We start from the raw sequence: 26,231 nt of genomic DNA, 5'->3' as shown, positions 1-26,231 counted from the left end.
TTTCTGGGCGAGTTGGTGCATACTTGACATAAAACTGTTTACAGCGCAAACACATGCAACCACAAAGTAAGGGACAGGACACAAGCGCTGACTGTCAACTAACATTTATTAACGGAAGACGGGTGCCTTATATAAGGGGAAGACAGAAGCGAAAGGGGAAGGGAATGATACAATCGGGGAAAATGATGATGCGCATCGATAAACGAACATGCCAGCAGTCAACGCATTCAGGCGCGAAGAAACAAGAAAACGATGAAACTAGACAAACACTAACAAAAGACGAGGGATACTAAGAAACAGTGAAATCAGAAAGCAGCCGCTTCCAAAAATTGAAGCTCTGCCGCAAGTGCGTAAGCACCCCTTCTGTATCGCTTTTTGCGGCAGAGCTTCAATTTTTGGAAGCGGCTGCTTTCTGATTTCACTGTTTCTTAGTATCCCTCGTCTTTTGTTAGTGTTTGTCTAGTTTCATCGTTTTCTTGTTTCTTCGCGCCTGAATGCGTTGACTGCTGGCATGTTCGTTTATCGATGCGCATCATCATTTTCCCCGATTGTATCATTCCCTTCCCCTTTCGCTTCTGCCTTCCCCTTATATAAGGCACCCGTCTTCCGTTAATAAATGTTAGTTGACAGTCAGCGCTTGTGTCCTGTCCCTTACTTTGTGGTTGCATGTGTTTGCGCTGTAAACAGTTTTATGTCAAGTCATTGCTTTCTTCGCATCAGACAGTGATATTCACTCTCTATATTATCGACTACAGATCTACCTCAAGGCCATATAAACCTGGTTAAACGAAATTCGCCTTTCATCTAACGTTAGAAAATGCTCGATATTGGTTTTCGCTATTAACAATCCCGTTAACACATCGATATCCTATCGCCTCGAGGCTATACCTCAAGTGGAATCGGTGAAATATTTAGGTGTAGTATATGACGGTTGCCTCAGCTGGCTCGGCCATATTGGCCATATAGTTAAAAAAGGAGTGCGAGCAGTTGGTATGCTACGTAAGCTGTGCAACAATCGGTCCGGAATGCGAAGAAATCCACCTTTAATGATATACAAAAAGTATGTGCGGCCCATTTTAAAATTTGGATGTGTTTTATTTTCTGGTGCTCCAGCTTATAAATTACGTCCCCTTGCTCTACTTGAGCGGGAAGCCCCACGACTGTGTTGCGGATTACCGAAATGTGTTGCAAATAACATGCTACACCAAGAAGTCAGGTTGCCCTCAATATTGTGTAGATTTCGTTTACTGACGGTGCAAATCGTCTTAAAATTGTATGAATCCCCTATTACAAGATTGGAATACATATTCATTCCCCAGCCCGCACTATTCTTTGGAGTACACTGGCATCGTTTTCATACACCACAGGTGGTCTTCGTACAAACATTGATCAATCCCTTAAATGTAAGTCTCTGGGAGATACCGACTATTTGTGATGTGCGAGAGAACCTACAAATTATATATGATGACATCTACCCAAATAATGCAAAACTTCTCTCTTATAATATTCCTACGGAACAATATGTGCGATCACGAAAAGGCGAGCAGTGCGAAGACGACGACGACGATGAGAAGCTAGCGCGGGTTGTTGCCTCTTGGCCAAGCGCAGCGTGTTTTCTTCTTGATATACTTGCACACAGCTTTTCGTTTGCGTCTTCCTACGTAACATATCTGGTGGAGGTGGACGTTCCCTGTACCTCGTCACGGAGCTTCGCAGTGGACGGTACGTCGAGCCTTCCTTCATGGCTCCCGGCGACAACAACCGCACTCCCCCGGCTCCGACTCCTGCTGCCACTTCGACGACCTATATCACTCTCCCCGCTCCCCGTGATCCTGGTGTATTCTCGGGCAAAGATGGGGAAGACGTCGATGACTGGATCAGCCCGTATGAACACGTCAGCCGCAATAACCGGTGGGACCCTACTATTATGCTAGCCAACGTAGTCTTTTACCTTGGTGGCACGCCTAGAGTTTGGTATCGCACGCACGAAGATGAGCTCACCACTTGGGATTCACTTAAGACACAGCTTCGGGACTTGTTCAGCAACCCCTACGGTCACCAACTTGCCGCGCAGAAGGCGCTTTCCGGCCGTGTGCAGACGTCAACAGAGCCATATGTCCCGTACATTCAGGACGTCTTGGCTCTGTGCCGCAATGTTGACACCCACATGACTGAGACAGACAAGGTTGCCCACATCCTCAAAGGCATTGCCGATGACGCCTTCAAATTGCTCGTTTGCAACAACGTAGCGACTGTGGATGCTGTTATAAAAGAGTGCCGCCGCCTGGAACTCGCTAAAAGCCGACGTATTGACCAGCAGTTTGCCCGTCTGCCCAACACCCCGGCGACATCTTCCTGTGCCGACACTCCTCGTCCCAACAACACTGCCGATGTTACCAGGCTCGTCCGGCGTGAGATCGAGGCCGCCTATCTGGCTGCCTTCGACTCCAGTCCCACCAACAAATCTGCAGTCACGGTCTCACTGATCCAGGCAGTTGTCCGCCAAGAGTTCGAAAACATGGGTCTTCACACCATCTGCTCGGCCCATCGTCCTGATACCCACCCGGCTTCTTCGATTCCGCCCCGTCCCGCACCTTCTTACCCACCACGTTTCCGCAACCCATCTGAATGGTGCACTGCTGACGACAAGCCCATTTGTTTCCACTGCCATCGAATCGGGCACATTTCTCGGCACTGTCGCAGTCGCTGGAGTTCCCCGACCCGGTCTACTTATACCGCCTTCTCTCGCCCCCCAGGTGGCCCTTCTCGTCCCTATGCCGCACGCCCCGATAACGCCGCCGCTGATTCTCCTGCACCGAACCGCTCCTATTCTCGTTCGCCTTCGCCCCTACAACTACAATCTCGCTCTCCCCAGCCCCGTCACTCCTATTCGCCGACTCCCTTCGGACGCCGCTCCCAGCCGGAAAACAAGACGATGCAGCGCCTCGAGGTGACGCTGCATTGCTCCCTACGCCGCCAAATCCTCTACTGACGTTGCCCACTCATCTGAACCTTCTTGACGTGCAAGTCGACGGTGTTTCTGTGTCTGCACTCATGGACACTGGAGCGCATTTGTCCGTAATGAGCGCTGACCTTCGTAACCGGCTCAAGAAAATTATCACGCCCGCCACGACGCCTCTTGTCCGTGTCGCCGATGGCGGAACAGCCCCCGTAATTGGTATGTGTACCGCCCGCGTCTCCTTCGCCGATCGCTCAACAATCGTGCTATTCACAGTCATCGCCCACTGTCCCCACGACATCATCCTCAGCTTAGACTTCCTCTCCGCACATTCTGCTCTCATCGATTGTTCCGCCAGCACTCTCCGCCTTGACCTGCCTGTTCTGGATCCTGCTGAACCGCACCCCAGTCGCCTCAGTTCCGTCGACTTCGTTCGCTTGCCACCTTCGGCACTGACCTACGTTGACCTAGTGTCGTCCCCACCAGTCCCCGACGGTCACAACATCGCGGCTCCTATGCAAGACGTCCTCATTACACACGGGATCACAGTACCTCATACAGTGTTATCTATTACGGCGAATTTCGTCTGCCTGCCAGTGGTGAACTTTGGCTTGACGACACAAGTGCTGCCACGCGGGATGTCTCTGGCCCAGCTTTGCTCATTCGCGGATCACTCAGTACCATCCATTGCAGTAGACGACACTTCATCCGATGCTCCTCTACCATTGCAGTCGGCAAATTGTACCATAGCTGACTTACAGAAAATGATTGCGCCCAACTTGCCACCCGAGCACGCTCGTGAACTCTACCGCGTTCTGTTTTCCTACCACGATATTTTTTACTTTAACGATCGTCCTTTGGCCCAAACTACAGCTGTCAAATATCGTATTAGTCCTATTCATCGCCGCCCGTATCGAGTGTCACCAGCTGAGAGGCAAATTATTCACGCGGAAGTTCGCAAAATGCTTGCCAAGAACATTATTGAACCATCATATAGTCCATGGGCGTCACCTGTTGTACTGGTCAAAAAGAAGGATGGTTCATGGCGCTTTTGCGTGGACTATCGGCACCTTAACAGGGTTACGAAAAAGGACGTGTATCCCCTACCTCGGATTGATGGCGCCCTTGACTGCCTCCACGGTGCTCGCTATTTCTCCTCTATTGACCTTCGCTCCGGCTATTGGCGGCTTATTACAGGACCATTTCTCGAGTTTATCTATAAGTACGGTCATTGCGACAGACGCCTCACAGCGTGAAGAAAAATCTGGAATCGGCATTTTCTCTCCCGCTCTAGAGTGGTCATTTGCAATCAGGATTCCGGAATTCTTTTCCATATTTTTGGCTGAATTTCTAGCTGTAGTTCTAGCCTTACGCAAACTAAATTCGTCAATGTCGGCGGTAGTAATATTAACAGATTCTTTATCCTTATGTTCCTCGCTCACAGCAAATGGTGTCACTAACCTTTTACGTACATTTCATTTTCTAGCGCCTGCCCACATAAATTTATTTAGATTGCTTTGGGTGCCTGGACATAAAGGATTAGTCATGAACGAAATGGCTGACAGTCTCGCGACAGCGGCCCTTAGTGGCCCTGTATTACCATTACTTCCTACAATAGCTTACCTAATGACTACTAGATTCAGGAGATATACAATTATTCAAGACTTTTTGAACCCAGTTGTAGCTCATTTTTCAGAATATCGACACCTCCTATTCCCTTGGCCCAAAAATTCCTTTCACACCAGAAAAACTGAAGTCATCTTTACCCGATTACGTTGTCGAATACCTGAATTAAACTTCTATCGTCACAGAGCTGGTCTGGTGCCCTCCCCTCTGTGCCCAGTCTGTGGAGAAGATGAAACAATAGATCATTCTTTTATATTCTGCCGCCGTTTTACTTCTTTAAAAAAAAAATATTCTAGAATCAAGATTTACGCAGCTTGGTTTAAGCTTTTCAATAATAAATATCCTTTCTCTTGGAGTTACCTCTCTTGGAAAGTGCCACGGGGATATTTGCTCAACCATGGAGGAATTTATAATTGCTACAAAGAGATTGTCTTGAATTCTTGAACATTTTATTTTTGTTCATTTCCTCCAGTTAGCTTTACCAATTTTAGTATTTAATAACGATTGCCTAATTTCATCCAAATCTTGGCCAATCCCCCACAGTGGGTGTGCGCCATCGCATAAGGAATACCATACCATACCATACCATACTCATCGTGCTTTCGGTGCTCAGGAAGGTTCTTATCCTTATAACGCCGCATGAAGACCAAGACACATGGTCGCTGGAATGCTGCATTTTTGTAAATAGAACCTTAGAATTATATCGTTTATTTTCGCGCTCTTTAACAGATCGTCATGTGCAACAAGCCGACCTGTACGACGGAAAGCCTGATTGTCCTCGCTGCATTTTACGTGGTAAGCCATAGAAGCTTATAAGCTGTAGATGAGCGTTGTGAGCGTACCCCGATCGAACAGACGTCCAATTTTAACGACAACAGCCGGTCACCAGGAAACACTGGTCCACCAGTAGAGGAGCGGGACATTGAGAGAAATATCTTGAAGAGTCGTTGGAGAAGCGAGGATGCATTCGTTATGTTTGGGCTAAACATTCAAGTGTTTATCTTATCTGTGTTCTTGTATCGTTCAACCTGCGAGTTTGTTCAGCAAGCTCAACCCATTACTGTCTTTCACATATATATTCAGTTCAGTATCGTATTGAGTCTGAACTTGCACCAAGTGTTTTATGGCCAGAACTGGAAAGGGCAATGCTCTCGGTTGTAACGCGCACCCCTGATTATCATGCTTCAAAAATGCACTACCACTAATTGATCTCACAAGAGAGTAGTGGCATTTTGCGGTGACTTGAAAAAAAAAGGATTATGTTGCATCAGACAGGCAAGTACTGAAGGGGCGGCCTGCCCCCCCCCCCAATCCTAGATGGAACTGTTGTCCCATTTTCGTAAGCAAAAGAGTAATACAAGCACAAGCAATGACGCGTTTATCTGCCGCAAGAGATAGGTACGCGCTTGCGCGCAAGGAAACTAATTTCCCCAACTTCTTGTCATGGCATGCGACTAAAGAACATTACCGCCTAAGAATTCGCTTTTATTGGGCAAGTTTCTTTTTCCCCTCGATTCAAGCAGGGGAGTTCTGTTTCGTACATATATGCTCAAGGCGACCGAGTTGAACTGTCACGGCTGCACGGTCGGCACACACAAATAGCTGGCCAATTATTTATTTATTTATTTATTTATTTATTTATTTATTTATTTATTTATTTATTTATTTATTTATTAAGTACTGCTAGCCTGAATTCCAGGCCTTAAGCAGGAGTGGGTTACTCTTCGGTACAAATATACCTGAACAACAAAAAGAGCACACATACAAAAAAATGTAACTGGAGAAAAAGTGAATGTTGTGTGAAGTACGGCACTGAATTATATAATTTCAAATGGTAAAGTGTTATATATATGAACACACATATCGCAATAGTAGATATATGAATACACATCAAGACATATTTGACAAGTGCGTTGCTCAACAATTGACAATGTGAAGGAAACAAGAGAAAAAAAGGGTATTTGGTTCGATGCGTTATACATGTCAATGCGATGCACAATATAAAGAAAACATAACTGTAAAAACATCAAAATAAAGAAAAGCAGGAGATAAGTGCGACGCTTTCATGAAACGTTGCTAGATCATTGGTGAAAAGACACTATCATTTCACATTTTGAAGTGCGGCAGTGAAAGCGGCAACAGAAGAGCTCTCGATTATTTCTCTGGGCAAACGGAAAGTTGGCTATGAAGAATACGTCGTCGCTTATGTGAGCCATACTCTAAAGAAAGCAAAATTAAATAACTCAGAGAAAACGAGCGCCTAGCGATCATCTGGGCACTAAGCAAGTGTTGCCCATACCTTTAGGGCCGTTCTTTCGCCGTAGTTACTGACCTCCATGCCCTTTGTTGGCTTTCTTCCTTGAGAGACCCGTCGGCACGCTTGGGACGTTGCGCGCTTCGCTCGCAAGAGCACGACATCTGCGTCATGTACCACTCCGACGCTGATGCGCTCTCGCGCTCCCCACTGACGTCTGATTTGTCAGCTTCCTCGTCCACCCTGTCACTGTTGACCATCCCTGACGTGCTCACAGAGAAGCGCAAGCGCCCGACACTTGTCACTTGACTGCCGTGCCGCTCCGTCTGATGTCCCTTCGACACGACCAATTCGTCGCCAAGCAACCCACTTTTACGTACGATACAACATTCTTTATCGCCGCAACTATATGCACGACGATCGGAATTGGCTCCTTGCTATACCTCGCCATATGCGCTGACATCTGCGCGTCTTTTCACGCTGATCCCCTAAGCGCTCATGTCGGCGTTTCCGAAACTTACACAAGGTTGCGTCAGCGCTATTATTGGCGAGGCATATACAACTTTGTGCAAAAGTACATTCAGTCTTATACTTCAAGTCAACAAGGAAAGACCCAGCGTTTCACAGGACCGTTGCAGCCGATGCCCGGCTCGTCCGTTCGACCGCGTCGGCATCGATCTCTACGGCCCGCTTCCATGCAGCGGGTGTGGAAATCGGTGAATTATAGCGTTCAACGTTGCCAGGTTCAGATTCCAATGGCGGCCTATTCGCGTTTCGCCCCCATCAAAATGCGGCCGCCGTGGCCGGGATCCTATGCCGGCGCAAATCACCTTACTCCCTATCGAGACTGCAGCTCTACCGGCAGCGACCACCCGTGAAGTTGTTTTTTTTTATTCATCCTTCGCAATTTCGTTCTTCGCCATGGTGCTCCCCGAGAACTCTGAGTGATAGGGGCTTCCTGTCGGAGTGCATTCAAGCCCTCCTCGCTGAGTGCAGGATCATGCACCGAAAATCGACCGCGTACCAGCCCCAAACCAATGGTGTGACCGAGTGGTTTACTCGTACACTTGGCGACATGTTGCAGATTCAACTGGAACACCATACTCCCATTTGTTACGTTTGCATAAAACGCCGCGACGCAAGCGACAACCGCCTTTCCCCCTTTTTCCTTGTGTATGGTCATGAGCCTTCATGCCCTTTGGACGCCATACTGCCGTACCAACCTGACGCTACAGAGTATACTCCGCTTTCCGATGTCGCCAAGTATGTTGAAGATTGCCGTAAGCTGCCACGTGCCCTGACTAGCGAGACTAAAGAACGTCAAAAGACACGACATGACCGTACTCATCAACCACCGCACAACTTTGCTCCTGGTTCGCTTGTTTGGCTTTGGATACCAGCCCACATTCCTGGCCTCTCTTCCAAACTCCTGGCGCGATATCACGGTCCGTACCGTATCATCGGTGCCACTTCAGCGGTCAACTATATCGTCGAGGCGCTCACCAGACCTGCGTCGTCGTGGGCGAGAGAGAGTACATGTCAACCGCCTGAAACCGTATTACGACCCGACCATCTTCTCTGCGCCGTGAGTCGCCAGGATGTCTACACTTTGCTCCCGGGGCATCGTAATGAAGCCGACGCACCCCTGTGTATGTGCCGATTGAAGAGGAAGACGAAGGACCGTGCCGTGATCGCGAGTGAGCCCCGTGCTGCGTACAGAATTTGCAGTGCCTTCCTATACCTAGCGTTCCAGCAGCGCTGTCAACGACAATAAACCTTGTCGCACATGATAGACGTGTCTGTAAGGACTGGACGGCTTTCATTCCGTTTACATGAACTTACAGCACCTTCATATTCTGGCACGTTCTCACACATAATAGAGTTTTTGCAGTGCCGTATTACGGTACGGTAAGTTCGGTATGGTATTACCGTTCCGTACTAACTTACCGCGATAACCGAAGACGTTTTAGCTGCGTGTGCCGCTCGATGCGTACGGTAATGTGATAATGATGATAGTGGCTAACATTGCATGGGGCTTTGCAGAATACAACTGTGCGCTGAGCGCAAAATATTGATTTTGACGAATACTAGAAAGCTTTAGCTTGTCCATAGACGCATTCTTTACAGATGTGCTCGGCTACGGCAAACGTAGACACCAGTCACAAGACCGGTAGCGACATCTTGTGACACTTCGTCCTGCAACACGTGAAACCTTTTATTACATAGGTGTTCTTATCTGATCAATACATAAAAAAGGGGTTTGTTTCTTGTAAACTGCACCGCTGCTTACACTTTACATCAGCAGATGAGTAGAATATACTTACTGCAATAAAAACTATACGTCCACTCGAAGTAAACTCTGCATCACTAGATGGCGCCACCTACCCGTTTTTTTTTTATGCCACTGTTTACTTGTTGCCACTTCGTCGCTCCGCTGAAGGCAATTTAAAATAACTTCTTGCCTTGGTATTATCATAGTAAAAGAAGCACGCGACACGTGGCCATGCACGGCGCGGACTCTGTGGCCGACATCAGCTTCTCACTGTTTTGGCTTGGTGCGGCTCGGATCGCGACACACGACGCCAACCGAGCCTTACCGACTCCTTACCGTATAGTATGCCGTACGGAAAGTCATTCCGTACGGTAATGTTCGCGCATGTGCAGTCTTCGACCGGTACGGTATTACGCACTTACCGTACCGTATACCTTACTTTCCGTAGCACCGCCAAAAGTCCCTAAAGACTTTTAGCAGTGCCGTATTACGGTACGGTAAGTGCGGTATACGGTACGGTATTACCGTTCCGTACTAGAGACCTTTAGCTTGTACGCTATTCCGGTAAACGGGAGCGCTTTGGGCGGACTACCGGATGGTCGGGGCGTAAACGCGAGCGGCCGGAGCGGTGAAGCCGCCTGGTGTTGTAGAACTCAACCAGACAAACGCAGAGCTAAAACAGCAGTAACTCACCATATCCTGCTTCGCCACTCGTGCAAATTTTTGGCAGCGGCGTAATTGTGAACACGATTACGCCACTGTCGAAAATTTACGCCAGATGCTAAGCAGAATATAGTAATTAGCTCTATGTTTGTGTGGTTGAGCTTTGCGCCACCAGCTGGCGCCACCGACCTGGCCGCTCACCTTGACGCCCCCGCTAAACCGCAAAACCGCCCACGCTTGCCCGAATACCGGACACGCTAAATGTCTCTACTTACCGCGATGACCGAAAACGTTTTAGCTGCGTGTGCGCTCGATGCGCATGGCAATGTGATAATGATGATAGCGGCAAATATTGGGCTTTGCAGAATACAATAACTATGCGCTGAGCGCGAAATATTCTTTTCGACGAATACTAGAAAGCTTTAGCTTGTCCATACACGCATTATTATTCACAGAAGGGCCCGGCTACGGCAAACTTAGACGCCAGTCACATAAAGCTCCTCAATCTCCCAATGTAGCGCCATTACCTTCCCTCCTCCTCCGCTCGGCGCAGCCTCGACGGTGGCGCCGCCGGTGGTGGGCCTGCCGTAGTAGACGAATGGCTAACACGCTACGGGAGGAAATCCGCAGAAAAGTTCGTTCGAGCCCTGCGGAGCAGTTTTTTCAATCGAGGTCTTTATTCGTCAATCGGTAACTGGCCTTTAGAATTTCGTGTTGGAATTGCGGAAGAAATAGAGAAAAGGACTATTATTCAAGGCGTATTTAAGGCGTAAAGCGCGCGACGTTGAGAGTTCGTGTTGCTGAAACACGACGCAAGCACGCGGTGTACTCAAACACGCGCGTAATTACCAAAGTTTCAGGTGTTGACAGCGTGAAAGTATGTGTACGTTGTTTCGTAGGTTCATTTGCGTACCTGCAGGATACTTTTGTTCGGCCGGTGCGTGAGAGATTCTGGCTGTATGCGGTCGGCAACGCCTGGCAACAGGGCCGTTTTTTTTTTTCATTGCGTGGTGCTTTGGTAATCGTGGCGATATACTTTTTTTTTATAAGTACTGCTCCAAGAGGGCACATGTAATGGCTAACGGAGGCCTCTGCGGAGCGCGTGACATTACAATAAAGCAGGCGGCGCAGGGAGTGTTCGCATACAAAATTGGCTGTCCGCGAACTTATAACCCCTTGGCATGCACATGCTTCGGCGAGCCCCATCCAGCCCTGGTTCTAGTTTTGGTGTTCCCGTTGCCGCTTTGGTGCCCTGGAGGCGCCGTCAATAATGCGAAATAATGACAAGTTGTTACAACTAGTAAATAAAATTTATTGAAGAAATACCATCGCGCCGAGGCGCCAACTTCTAAAGCAGCGCTAGCGCGCCCGCGCGAGCATTATGAAACGCCAACGAGAAATTTACGGGCCCACGTACGACTCTACGATCGAAGTGCACGTTAAACATCCCCAGGCGAGCTAGACAAAATTATCCGGAGCCATCCACTACGACCTCCATCCTACCTTTAGTCGCTTCGGAACGTTGAAAACCTTAATCACCACAAACCAAATCAATACATGCGGGCGTACATTCCAAGCTAAAAGACTGCATTGTAAGTCGTAGTGAGCCTTGCAAAAGCGTCGAGAATGTGCGAACTTCTGGTGGAGCTGAAAACACACCCTCAATAAAGTCGCTTTTATGTCACAGGCCAGCTGCAGATGCGTGCATTTCACCGCAAGATGAAACTACATGAAACAAAGAGAGCACATTCGAAAAAAAAAAAGAAAGTCAGCCAACGCGCTAAAAACCATGCGGAGCATGAACACCCACTTTTTCGAAGCGGAAGCCGTGAACTAGGCTCAAAAAAGACGTTGTGAGTAGCCGTGGCCCTTACTTCACAAAGCCGTGCGTTCTTTGCCACTTCCTCGAGGTCAGCCCGCCCGATGCTGTGAATCCACACTTCTTTTTGCGTTGTGCCCGCCGGATGGCAAAGCAAAAAGCTTTTCGCCCTCGCTGTGTCTGTTGCGGCAACCGAAGGCGCAGCAGCACGGCATCGCATTCAAGTTCTTCGCCTTACAGATTCTATTACGCTAACGCACTCCGTCAGTCCGCCTGCCATACTTTCGTCGCGCAGGCCCAACAATGGAGGTCGGCGCGCGCTGGAAAGAATGAAATATACAAAAGCGCGGCGCGTGCTCCGCACTGGAAAGGAAAAAATATACAAAAGCGTGGCGCCTGCTTCCACGTGACACAGATTGGCGAATGGGGGAGCGGAGGAGGCTGGGGCGACAGTAGGCGTAGAGAAGGACGCGCCAGGGTGAGGGGAGTGGCGGAATGATCTAAGAATGGCGCTACTTTTAAAAAATTGAGGCGTTTTACAGTCACAAGGCCGGTAGCGACATCTTGTGACACTTCGTCCTGCAACACGTGAAACCTTTTGTTACATAGGTGTTCTTATCTAATCAACACATAAAAAAGGGTTTGTTTCTTGTAAATTGCACCACTGCTGATAATTTACACCAGCAGATAAGTAGAATATAGTTAGTTACTGCAATAAAAACTCTGCGTCCCCTCTAAGTAAACTCTCAATCACTAGATGGCGCCACCTACCTGGTTTTCTTTTATGCCACTGTTGTTGCCACTTCGTCGCCCCGCAGAAGGTGGTTTAACGTAACCTCTTGCCTTCGTATTAGGGACTTTCAGTGGTGCTACAGAAAGTATGGTATATGGTACGGAAAGTACGTAATACCGTACAGGCCGAGGACAGCGCATGCGCCAACTTTACCGTACGGAATGACTTTCCGTACAGCACACTAGACGGTAATCGGCTGGCACCGTGTGTCGCGAGCCGAGCTGCACCAAGCTAAAACAGTGAGAAGCTGGTGTCGGCCACAGAGTCCACGCCTCGCGTGCTTTTTTTACCGTGATAATACCAAGGCCAGAGGTTACTTTAAAACACCTTCTGCGGAGCGGCGAAGTGACAAGAAGTAAACAGTGGCATAAAAAAAACAGGTAGGTGGCGCCATCTAGCGATGCAGAGTTTACTCAGAGGGGACGCAGAGTTTTTATTGTAGTAACCAACTATATTCTACTTATCTGCTGGTGTAAAGTGTCAGCAGCGGTGCCATTTACAAGAAACATACCCCTTTTTATTTTTGATTAGATAAGAACACCTATGTAACAAATTGTTTCACGTGTTGCAGGACAAGTGTCGTAAGATGTCGCTACCGGCCTTGTGACTGGCGTCTAAGTTAGCCGTAGCTGGGCACTTCTGTAAAAAATAATGCGCGTATGGTGATAAAGCTTTCTAATAGTATTCGTCAAAATTAATATTTCGCGCTCAGCGCATAGTTATTGCATTCTGCATAGCCATAATGTTAGCCGCTATCATCATTAGAGACTTTTAGCAGTGCCTTATTACGGTACGGTAAGCGCGGTATACGGTACGGTATTACTGTTCCGTACTAAATTACCGCAATGACCGAAGACGTTTTAGCTGCGTGTGCCGCTCGATGCGTACGGTAATCTGATAATGATGATAGCGGCTAACATTGGGGCTTTACAGAGTACAATAACTATGCGCTGAGCGCGAAATATTCATTTTGACGAATACTAGAAAGCTTTAGCTTGTTCATACACGCATCATTTTTTACAAAAGGGCCCGGCTACGGCAAACTTAGACACCAGTCACAAGGCCGGTGGCGACATCTTGTGACACTTCGTCCTGCAACACGTGAAACCTTTTGTTACATAGGTGTTTTTATCTAATCAATACATAAAAAAGGGTTTGTTTCTTGTAAATTGCACCACTGCTGACAATTTACACCAGCAGATAAGTTGAATATAGTTAGTTACTGCAATAAAAACTCTGTGTCCCCTCTAAGTAAACTCTGCATCACTAGATGGCGCCACCTACCTGGGTTTTTTTTTTTTTATGCCACTGTTTACTTGTTGTCACTTCGTCGCCCCGCAGATGGTGGTTTAAAGTAACCTCTTGCCTTGGTATTATTATGGTAAAAAAAAGCACGCGAGAGGTGGACGCTGTGGCCGACATCAGCTTCTCACTGTTTTGGCTTGGTGCAGCTCAACTCGCGACACACGGTGCTAGCCGAGCCTTACCGCCTCGTATGCCGTACGGAAAGTCATACCGTACGGTACAGTTCGCGCATGCGCAGTCCTCGACCGGTACGGTATTACGCACTTACCGTACCGTATACCGTACTTTCCGTAGCACCGCTAAAAGTCCCTATTATCACATTACCGTACGCATCGAGCGGCACACGCAGCTAAAACATCTTCGGACATCGCGGTAAATTAGTACGGAACGGTAATACCGTACCGTATACCGCACTTACCGTACCGTAATACGGCACTGCTAAAACTCTCTAATATTTCGCGCCCAGCGCATAGTTATTGTATTCTGCAAAGCCCCAATGTTAGCCGCTATCATCATTAGAAAGTTTTAGCAGTGCCGTATTGCGGTACGGTAAGTGCGGTATACGGTACGGTATTACCGTTCCGTACTAATTTACCGCGATGACCGAAGACCTTTTAGCTACGTGTGCCGCTCGATGCGTACGGTAATGTGATGATAATGATAGCGGCTAACATTGTGGCTATGCAGAATGCAATAACTATGCGCTGAGCGTGAAATATTCATTTTGACGAATACTTTTAGAAAGCTTTAGTAAACCTTGTCCATACGTGCATTATTTTTTACAGAAGTGCCCGGCTACGGCAACTTAGACGCCAGTCACAAGGCCGGTAGCGACATCTTGTGACACTTGCCCTGCAACACGGGAAACCTTTTGTAACATAGGTGTTCTTATCTAATCAATACATAAAAAAGGGTATGTTTCTTGTAAATTGCACCGCTGCTGACACTTTACACCAGCAGATAAATAGACTATAGTTAGTTACTGCAACAAAAACTCTGCGTCCCCTCTAAGTAAACTCTGCATCACTAGACGGCGTCACCTACCTGTTTTTTTTTATGCCACTGTTTACTTCTTGCCACTTCGTCGCTCCGCAGAAGGTGATTTAAAGTAACCTCTTGTCTTGGTATTATCACGGTAAAAAAAAGCACGCGAGACGTGGACTCTGTGGCCGACATCAGCTTCTCACTGTTTTTGCTTGGTGCAGCTCGGCTCGCGACACACGGTGCCAGCCGAGCCTTACCGAATCCTTACCGTGTAGTATGCCGCACGGAAAGTCATTCTGTATGGTAAAGCTCGCGCATGCGCAGTCCTCGACCGGTACGGTATTACGCACTTACCGTACCGTGTACCATACTTTCCGTAGCACCGCTAAAAGACCCTAATGAACCTAATAATTGAAACAGGCATTTTCCCCACCGTAATGAAAAAGGCCAAGCTAATACCTCTATTTAAAGAAGGCAACAAATCACTCATCTTGAAATATCGTCCCACTGCCATGCTTTCCTTCCTCCGCAATGTTATTGAAAAAATATGGTTACTCATTTGACCAATATTTGACAAGATCTAACATTCTTTCTCCCAAACATTTGGTATTCGGCCAAGTTATTCTGCTCACGTAGCATTAATATTGTTAATATCCAACACTAAATTTTAAGAAATGACCAACGCTTCCACTATCGGAAAATGGGGGTAAGCGAAGTTTGTCCTGCATGCACCTGACCTTCTTCAGGGTTAACTAACGCGCAGGTAATGGTGCCCGATTGCTTCGGCCTCCCACTCCCTGATCTCGGGGTCTTCTTGTTGATGTCGGATTGCCAGGGCTAGGGAAGCTCTAACGGCTGGATCGGCGCGCTGACAGCGGGCCCTTTCACTGGCGAGTTCTCGCCGCCGCTCGTCGAATGCTGCCAGTTCTTCTGCGGAACGCGCAACGCGTGGCCGTCCGAACCGTTTTTCGAGGCGGAACTGAACGGACACGAAGCCGGCGCCGGGGAGCCGAAGCCACCGGGCGCCGAAGCTACCGGGCGCCGAAGCCACCGGGGAGCCGTTTCGCCTCCCCGGTGGAGGCGAAACGGCTCTGATTGCGCGCGTGGCATAATCGTGCCCATGCAGCTGGAATCCTTGCTAATGACTCACTCTCCGGCGCAGCTTTCAACTCGTCAAGTGGCTCTTTCCCGCAGCTGCTCTGCTACGGGACCATTGCTTTTTTTTTACGTGACCACGACTACGCCACTTGTAAACCAATAAACGCTTCGCTCGAAAAATGAATTACTTGGTTTTACGTGCCAAAACCAGGATATGATTAAGAGGCATGCCGTAGTGCGGGACTCCGGAATTATTTGCACCACCTAGGGTTTTTTAACGTGCACCGAAATCTAAGTGCATGGGTATTTTTGCTCCCATCGAAACGACGCCACCGGGATTCGATCCCGCGACCTGGTGCTTAGCAGCCCAACACCATAGCCACTAAGCAACCACGGCGGATTAATATACAGCACTTAAACTGCAATTCACGCTGGTAGTTTTGCTGCTGCGTTATTCATCGACCTTTGAAAAACATCCGATTGTTACAACGTATTTTTTCAGAAGTTAGAAAGTATTTTAACAACCGGCCCAGCTTTAAAGGGACACTAAAGTGAAAAATGATTTCTTCTGCATTCGTAAATTACCGTTATACATCACCAAAAACACCACTCTTACGACGATAAGACGTTTGGTAAGCCAGAAAAAGCGCATGGACGAAATACCTGTGGCGACGCCTACTTAAGTTCCCGCACCTGGGGGCTGTGACGTCTTGGATTTTCATGGCATCTTCTAGGGCCTATTAATTATATATAGCGGTACAGATTGACTGCATTGTGTTCTAAAGGAACCAAATATTACACATGGCAAGTTTCGGGAACCTTTATTCAGCAACGCGGCCCAAATGCGAAAACATACTTTGGAATCCCTGACGTCACGCTGACGTACCGGCGCTGGGGTTTCGGCGCGAAATTCAAGTACTGATACTTGGACCTTCATTTTCTCATCTAATAATCAAACTATTCTTTTTAATGACTGCCTGCACGGTTCTCAAACAATGCTTCATTAGTCTAAACTGATTTATTGTTTCACTTTAGTGTCCCTTTAACTTTACTCCGCAGTTACTTACGTGATAGAAAGCAATCGGCATACATATCTAGTACTTCCTTTCCTTGAAATAATACTTAGATATGTAGGCCTGCTCAACGAGAACTTTGTCCGTCCGTCACGTAAGACGAACGCACGCCCCCATGAACAAAGCCTCATAGCCGCGCAGTGGGGTTTCTGTGGTCCGGCCACGACTGTTTCGCCTAGGCATACACAGCTTCGCTGTAAAAACATTTGCATTGCATTTGCATTTGCATTTGCATTGGGGGCGCGACATCGCTGTCGACATGAGCTTACCTCGTCTTTTTGCACAGGTGCTTTTCGGAGCCCTACTGATTCCGTGGCCCGGCGGTGGTTTCTTCGATGTGACTTGGAACCTGCCACCGCCTACAGTTTCTACGTGGCAAACGGACGCGTGCTTCGCCGCACAATCATCGCCTTTCCCGGATATCAACGAGCAGCCGCCCACTTTGGATACATTCACTCATCTGGCCTGGCAACCGCATATGTCAACTGATACAAGAGGGGCGGAGGCACTACTTAAGCTGCACTTCGACGGACTACTGCCGGGGCGCGACATCGCTGTCGACATGAGCTTACCTCGTCTTTTTGCACAGGTGCTTTTCAGAGCCCTACTGATTCCGTGGCCCGGCGGTGGTTTCTTCGATGTGACTTGGAACCTGCCACCGCCTACAGTTTCTACGTGGCAAACGGACGCGTGCTTCGCCGCACAATCATCGCCTTTCCCGGATATCAACGAGCAGCCGCCCACTTTGGATACATTCACTCATCTGGCCTGGCAACCGCATATGTCAACTGATACAAGAGGGGCGGAGGCACTACTTAAGCTGCACTTCGACGGACTACTGCCGGGGCGCGACATCGCTGTCGACATGAGCTTACCTCGTCTTTTTGCACAGGTGCTTTTCAGAGCCCTACTGATTCCGTGGCCCGGCGGTGGTTTCTTCGATGTGACTTGGAATCTGCCACCGCCTACAGTTTCTACGTGGCAAACGGACGCGTGCTTCGCCGCTCAATCATCGCCTTTCCCGGATATCAACGAGCAGCCGCCCACTTTGGATACATTCACTCATCTGGCCTGGCAACCGCATATGTCAACTGATACAAGAGGGGCGGAGGCACTACTTAAGCTGCACTTCGACGGACTACTGCCGGGGCGCGACATCGCTGTCGACATGAGCTTACCTCGTCTTTTTGCACAGGTGCTTTTCAGAGCCCTACTGATTCCGTGGCCCGGCGGTGGTTTCTTCGATGTGACTTGGAATCTGCCACCGCCTACAGTTTCTACGTGGCAAACGGACGCGTGCTTCGCCGCTCAATCATCGCCTTTCCCGGATATCAACGAGCAGCCGCCCACTTTGGATACATTCACTCATCTGGCCTGGCAACCGCATATGTCAACTGATACAAGAGGGGCGGAGGCACTACTTAAGCTGCACTTCGACGGACTACTGCCGGGGCGCGACATCGCTGTCGACATGAGCTTACCTCGTCTTTTTGCACAGGTGCTTTTCAGAGCCCTACTGATTCCGTGGCCCGGCGGTGGTTTCTTCGATGTGACTTGGAATCTGCCACCGCCTACAGTTTCTACGTGGCAAACGGACGCGTGCTTCGCCGCTCAATCATCGCCTTTCCCGGATATCAACGAGCAGCCGCCCACTTTGGATACATTCACTCATCTGGCCTGGCAACCGCATATGTCAACTGATACAAGAGGGGCGGAGGCACTACTTAAGCTGCACTTCGACGGACTACTGCCGGGGCGCGACATCGCTGTCGACATGAGCTTACCTCGTCTTTTTGCACAGGTGCTTTTCAGAGCCCTACTGATTCCGTGGCCCGGCGGTGGTTTCTTCGATGTGACTTGGAATCTGCCACCGCCTACAGTTTCTACGTGGCAAACGGACGCGTGCTTCGCCGCTCAATCATCGCCTTTCCCGGATATCAACGAGCAGCCGCCCACTTTGGATACATTCACTCATCTGGCCTGGCAACCGCATATGTCAACTGATACAAGAGGGGCGGAGGCACTACTTAAGCTGCACTTCGACGGACTACTGCCGGGGCGCGACATCGCTGTCGACATGAGCTTACCTCGTCTTTTTGCACAGGTTAGTTACCGAACCCCTGCATCTTGTTACCGGTGTTCTGACCGATGTGTAATTGCGGTGTCGTGCCCCGACAGCCTATTGGAGTACGTGAGAAAATCAGTTTACGTGCTTTTGCCTACCATGCTTTCTCTGGATTACATTTACTTCTCTCCGGGGATGTCGAACTAAACCCTGGCCCTGGTACAGATGCTAGTAGTGCTGAAGGAAGTGCTAGTATTGAAGGTATTTATGCTATTGTCCGCCGGCTTGAGCAAGGGCAAACTCGTTTTTTCACCGAGCTAGAAGTTGTCAAGAAGGAACAGTCTGCTCTCGCTCTTTCGCTACAAGAACTACAGAACACAGTCGCTGTTCTTCAAAGCGACCTACTTTCAGCCAAAGAAGAGTCCTCAGAAAATCTGCGAAAAATGGTCGAAATTAAAACGTCCCTTGAGGATACAAACAACAGGTCGCGCAGAAATAACTTGATAGTTTTTGGCCTATGTGATTGCGAAAATGAAAGTTGGAGAGACTCTGAGAAGAAAGCCATCGCGTTTTTTCAAACTGAGCTCTAGCAGACTATTACAACGGAAGATATTGAACGTGCTCATAGGCTGGGAAAGTTTCGCGAGGGAAAGAACCGGCCAATTATTGTTTATTTCTGTAGATTTAAAGTTAAGGAACAACTTTTGTCGTGCGGATCCAGGCTGAAAGATAAGGAATACGCAATTCGAGAGGATTTCAGTCCTGCTATCAGATATGCACGATCAAAACTGGTTGAATATACTTTAGCCACAAACCTCTCATTTAAACTACGTTTCGATAAACTGCACATGGGCAACAAAATCTTTGGCTATGATAGCGGAAAAAGGTGGTAACCGAAATAAGATAGCTAAAGGTCAAGCATCGTGCAGAACCTAAAACCTTGCGTACTGGCGCGGAACATAACACTTCTTGTTATCTTACACTTAATCTTCTGTTAGTTAACTGCCGAAGCTTGAAAAATAAGGCCGATGAGTTTGCAGCTTTACTTTCCGCTGTTCAACCACACATAGTGATCGGCACTGAATCCTGGCTTCATGAATCCATCGCCAATAACGAGGTATTTCCGTGTGGTTATGATGTTTACCGGTGTGACAGAAACACACATGGTGGCGGCGTTTTTCTTCTCAATAATGAGTGCCTTCACAGTACTGAACTCCCTACTTCTTTCAATCACTCTGAATCCATATGGTGCAGGGTTAGAATGAGCAATGGCAATTACCTTGCTGTTGGGTCTTTTTACCGGTCTGCTAGTTCTTGTAATCCGGAATCATTTACCGAGCTATCAAACTTTTTAACTACCGTAAATACTGAGTATATACTTGGGGACGACTTTAACATGCCTGCTGTTGACTGGGAAGATGGCTAACCTGTGTTCTCAGACTCGACTGCCCTATCTCTTGCCTTTTCAGGGTTCATTATAACTAATGACCTAACCTAATTCGTCTCCGAATGCACGCGAAGAGACCATTTTTCTGCCAGCACTTTAGATTTGTTTTTTGCTAGCTCTGAGTCGCTGATCCAAAATGTAGCTGTCATCCCTGGTATCAGTGATCACGATTGCGTTGTTGCCACGTCTAGTGCCGCTTCAGTTATACCAACCCATAAATATCCTAGAAAGGTTTTTTTCTACGACCGAGGGGATTACGTCTCTTTATCACGAGAGCTTTCAAATTTCTTCCCTATTTTTTATGAGGTCAGCCAGACAGTGGACATAGCTGAAGCTTGGATTCTTTTTAGAGATAAATTAAAGGCTTTAATTGAACAATACATACCTTCCAAACTTTTGACAACTAGACGCCGGAAAGATAAACCGTGGGTAGATAAGAAAATTCGCTCGCTAATTAACGAAAAACGCCGCCTGTGTGCTTCGTATTTGAAGACTCGCAATCAATCTGTTTTCCATGAAATGCGTCATGTGAACTACAATATTAAGCAAGAAATAAAGGTGAATAAACAAAGTTATATTTCATCGCTTGACGCAAAGTTAAGGGATAATCCTAAAGAATTTTGGAAATTTGTTAAAATGAATGGTAAAGTGGACACAACTGTCCCCATTTTATCAGTTGGCGAGAAAACAGTGCTTGATGATTATGAGAAGGCTTGCTGTCTGAATTCCTATTTTAAAAGTGTTTTTTATGAGACATACACTGGTGAACCGCCTGAAATACAAGAAATAGTCTATGAGAATGTGCCTATGGTCACTGTCACATATAACGGTGTTCTGAAACTTATTTCCAATCTGAACAACAAATCAGCTGGTGGTCCCGATGGTATTCCGTCGCAGGTACTGAAATCCTGCTCTCAAGAAATTGCGCATTTTTTAGTCGCTCTGTTTATTAAATCATTAAATACCATTTCATTACCTGCAGAGTGGAAGGTAGCCCACGTCGTTCCCATACATAAAAACGGTCCCAAAAATGTACTAGAAAACTACAGGCCTATTTCTCTAACATGTGTGTGTTGCAAAACAATAGAACACATCATATACAGTGCTGTGATGAAACACCTTCAAAGCAATAATTTTTTTTCGGATTTTCAACATGGATTTAGGCCCGGCTTGTCATGTACGACTCAACTGGTAGAGTTCGCTCACGATCTCTTTTACTCTTTTGACCTTGGATTTCAGGTAGACTGTATATTTTTAGATTTCCGGAAAGCTATCGACACCGTTTCTCATGCATTGCTTTTACATAAATTATCTTGTCTCGGTATACACCCTGCAATAGTACATTGGATTGGAAATTACCTGTCTGGACGAACACAGCATGTTTTAATAAACGGCACTAAATCAACACCTGTCACCGTAACCTCTGGCGTGCCCCAAGGGTCTGTTTTGGGGCCTTTGTTGTTTTTAGTCTTTATAAATGACATTGTGCACAATCTAGAATGCAAAGTGAGGTTATATGCTGATGATTGTGCCATATACAAGAATGTAGAAAATGTTTGTGATGTTAGTAGTTTGCAGAATGATCTAAACAAAATTCATGCTTGGTGCATTAAGTGGGACATGTCTTTGAACAATGCTAAATGCCAACTTGTGTCATTCACCCGTAAACGCTTTCCTGTGAGATCAGTGTATAAATTGGACGGACTACTTCTTGAAAAGGTCGAACACTACAAATACCTCGGGGTCTATTTTTCAGAAAATTTAACATGGAACAGACATATTGAATACTTAACCTTAAAATCATCTCGTATACTAAACCTTGTTAGACGTAATTTTTATAACGCCCCCCAGAAAGTAAAAGAACAGCTTTACATAACAAATGTTCGTCCGGTACTCGAATACGCTTGCCAGGTATGGGACCCTCAAAGCTCTAAACTTATAGAAAAGCTCGAACGCGTCCAAAACCGCGCTGCAAGATTTGTTTCTGGTAATTATAATTTCCGTAGCAGTATTGCATTGCTTAAAGAGGACCCTGGTTGGAAAACACTAGCACACCGCCGATTAACTGCAAAATTAGAACTTTTTTTCCGAATCTACTTTGATCTCACAGGAATAAACAAGAACTTGTACATTTTCCCTCCCCACTTCATCTCTAAGCGATGTGATCACGAGCTGAAAGTCCTTGAAATGCGCTGTCGTACTGATGTCTACCGTAATTCATTTTTTCCGCATGTTTCCGCACACTGGAATAGGCTTCCCAGGAGCATTGGTGAATGTAAAACGTGTTCAGAGTTTCTGTCTTTATTGTCACGCAGTCTGTCGTAGTATATTATCCCGTTTTCTTTATATCATTTGGCTGGCATTGCACTTCATGCGATAGTGTACCCTTTCCATTTCTGTCTTGCAAATTTGCACCGCATTTCACAAGACCGTTTTGCCTACGAGATGACTCATCTATGTTACGTATTTTGTTACTTTTACCACCTGTGCTCTGCTGTATCAAGTTTTTGTCACATGTTCACTTTTCTTCAATTTGTCCCCCCCTGCAATAATGCCCTTGTGGCGCTGCAGGTACTTGTATAAATAAAAATAAATAAATAAATAAAAGGAGACCAGCACCTGGCCCAGCCGGGCCCAGGACGATGCCCCGTGGGAAGTGCCATCTTTGGAGCGCGATCATAACGCTGGTATTCTGCAGTACTTTGCATAGCATGGGCGGGTAAATATTACAATCTAATATTTTCACGATTAAGTTCCAGGGAGGAAAGAGTAATATTAAATAGACGTATAATTGCAGTAACTATAGACATTAAATACATAACACTATAACAAACTGTAAATTGTGCAGCCTTAATGAGAGGGTAGCAGTAGTCGTAATAAAACTTAATAAGATGTATAGATTAAAGGTAGTACACACCTACGCTCCAACATCCAGCCATAATGATGATGAAGCAAATTAGTTTTTTGAAGATGTTGAATTAGCGATGAGATAAGTTTAAACTCAGTATACTGTAGTAATGGGCGATTTCAATGTAAAAGTGGTGAAAAAGCAGGCTGGTGAACAAGCAATTGGTGGCGTGGATTCTAGGAACGCTAGTGGAGAGATGCTGGTAGAATTCGCAGAAACGAATAAGCTGAGAATAATGAACACGTTTTTCAGGAAGCGTAGCTACAGAAACTAGACCTGGAAAAGCCCTAATGGTGAAACAAGAAAGGAAATCGGTTTCATACTTTCTGCAGATCCCAGCATAGTGCAGGATGTAGAAGTGATAGGTAGGGTAAAGTCACAGTGATCATAGGCTAGTGGGGCTTAGGATAGAAGCAGTAAGCGTAAAAGCAGACAAATTCAGGCTAGTACTTGCGAAGAAATATGCAGCCTCAGAACAGAGAGATGAAGATGACATAGAGGTAATGAATGAAACCGTAACTAGGCTGGCTTCAAAAGAGGCAGCAATTGAAGTGGGATTGATTGATTTGTAGAGTTTATTGGCGCAAGGGCCAGATGTGGAATTGAAGTGGGAAGCAAGGCACCAAGGCAACCAGTAGGCAAGCTCTCCGACGTAACGAAGGACCTAATAAAGAAACGACAAAGAATGAAAGTGTCCAACTCAAGAGATAAGATAGAATTCACGGAACTATCAAAACTGATCATCAAGGCGAAAATAAGCGATATTCGGAATTATAACGTGAAAAAGACTGAACAAGCTGTAAAAAATGGACGCAGCCCGAAATCAGTTAGAAGGAAACTTGGCATAGGACAAACCAAGATGTATGTACTGAAAGATAAGCAGGGCAATATCATCAGCAATCTCGAAGGTATAGTAAAAGAAGCGGAAGAATTTTATACTGACCTGCACAGTACCCAGAGGACTCAGGATACCATTTGAAACAGTAATGAACAGGATACAGAAACTACTCCAATAAATAGCGATGCGGTCATAAGGGCCTTGCAGAACATGAAACGGGGAAGAGCGGCAGGAGAAGATGGAATAACAGTCGATTTAATCAGATGGAGGGGACATAATGGTTGGAAAACTGGTGGCTCTTTATGAGAAGTACCTATCGGCTGCAATGTTCCCAGAATGCTGGAAGAGTGCAAATATTATGCTAATCCATAGAAAGGGAGACGGTAAAGGGTTGGAAAATGATAGGTCCATTAGCTTGCTCCCAGTATTATATAAAATATTTACCAAAATAATCTCCAATAGAATAAGGGCAACACTGGACTTTAGCCAACCAATGGAACAAGCTGGCTTCAGGAAGGGATACTCTACAATGGGTCACATCCATGTCATTAATTAGGTAATCGAGAAATCTGCACAGTACAATCAGCCTCTCTATACGGCTTTCATAGATTATGGAAAGGCATTTGATTCAGTCGAGATACCAGCAGTCATAGAGGCATTACGTAATCGAAGAGTACAGACCGCTTACACGAATATCTTGGAAAATATTTACAGACATTCCACAGCTACCTTAATTCTACGCAAAATGGGTAGGAAGATACCTATAAGGAAACGGGTCAGGCAAAGAGACACAATCTCTCCAGTGCTATTCACAGCGTGCATGGAAGAAGTATTCAAGCTATAAATTGGGAAAGCGTAGGAGTCAGGATCAACAGCGAATACCTCGGCAACCTTCGGTTTGCCGATGACATTATTCTATACAACAACACTGCAGACGAGTTACAACAAATGATTGAGGACCTTAATAGGAAGAGTTTAAGAGTGCGGTTCAAAATTATTTTGCAGAAGACAAAGATAATGATGAATAGCCGTACAAAAGCACAAGAGTTCAGGATCTCCAGTCTGCCTCTATAGTCTGTGAAGGAGTACGTTTACATAGGTCAGTTAATCCCAGGGAATCCTGATCACGAGAAGGAAATTCATAGAATAAAAATGGATTGAAGCCCATTCGACAGACATTGTCAGATCCTGAATGGAAGCTTACCGTTATCATTAAAAAGACAATGCGTACAATCAATGCATTCTACCGGGTCTGACATAAGGGGCAGGAACTTGGTGAGTGGCAAAAAAGCTTGAGAACAAGTTAAGGACCACGCAAGGAGCGATGGAACAAAGAATGCTAGGCATACCGTTAAGAGACACAAAGAGAGCAGTTGGATCAGAGAGCAAACGGGTATAGCCAATATTCTAATTTACATTAAGAGAAAGAAATGGAGCTGGGCAGGTCATGTAATCTGGAGGTCAGAACACGAACGGGTAGACCATCAGGGTTGCAGAATGGGTGCTAAAAGAAGGGAAGCTCAGTCGAGGTTGGCAGAAGACCAGGTGGGGTGTTGAAGTTAGTAAGTTCGCGGGCGCTAGTTGGAATCGGTTGGCACAGGACAGGGGCAATTGGAGATCGCAAGAAGGGACCTTCGTCCTGCAGTGGACATAAAATAGGCTGGGGATGACGATGACGATGACGATGATGATAACAAATATTATTATGATTATAACAGTCAATATAGGCATAACATGGACAATTGTTTTTTTCCGTACCAGGTTTACAAAGATCTTTGTATGTTATGATTTTGAAGCATTTCACGTCATATAAAAAATAAACATACCGGGGTAAGATTTTCTGAGAAGAGAAATGAGTGCCTAATTGTGTCAAGATGACTTAAACGCTTTATCTGGAAACCACACTGTCTAGTTACGAAGCCATAATGGCTAATGAATTCTGCACTGAAGCTAGCAGAAATCGCGTACAACCTGCAACCAATTTGTCATTTTTCATTTCAGGCATGCAACACTGGCAGCATCATTGTAGGATACGGCAGCATGACCAGCCATGCTGCTACTCTGGATCACACTGGTAACAATTAACTCCCTTATAAGCGATTATGTGTGTATCTTTATATATACTGC

The 26,231-nt window shown here is 46.6% G+C and overlaps 1 protein-coding gene across 1 annotated transcript in view; it reads left to right on the top strand.

The window, feature by feature from the left end:
* Positions 1-26,231, top strand: part of LOC139056417 (uncharacterized) — a 96,220-nt gene that overhangs the window by 313 nt on the left and 69,676 nt on the right. Inside the window, exons 2-3 of the mRNA XM_070534634.1 lie at positions 5,315-5,380; positions 26,106-26,178. Of these exons, the coding sequence (XP_070390735.1) occupies positions 5,321-5,380; positions 26,106-26,178 (133 nt within the window). The 5' untranslated portion in view covers positions 5,315-5,320. The remainder of the gene's footprint in view (positions 1-5,314; positions 5,381-26,105; positions 26,179-26,231) is intronic.

The sequence above is a fragment of the Dermacentor albipictus genome, chromosome 2 (assembly GCF_038994185.2).
Source record: "Dermacentor albipictus isolate Rhodes 1998 colony chromosome 2, USDA_Dalb.pri_finalv2, whole genome shotgun sequence".
Classification (NCBI taxonomy): domain Eukaryota; kingdom Metazoa; phylum Arthropoda; class Arachnida; order Ixodida; family Ixodidae; genus Dermacentor; species Dermacentor albipictus.
Note: the sequence above shows the minus strand (reverse complement) of the source record. Positions and strands in the feature narration are given on the sequence as shown.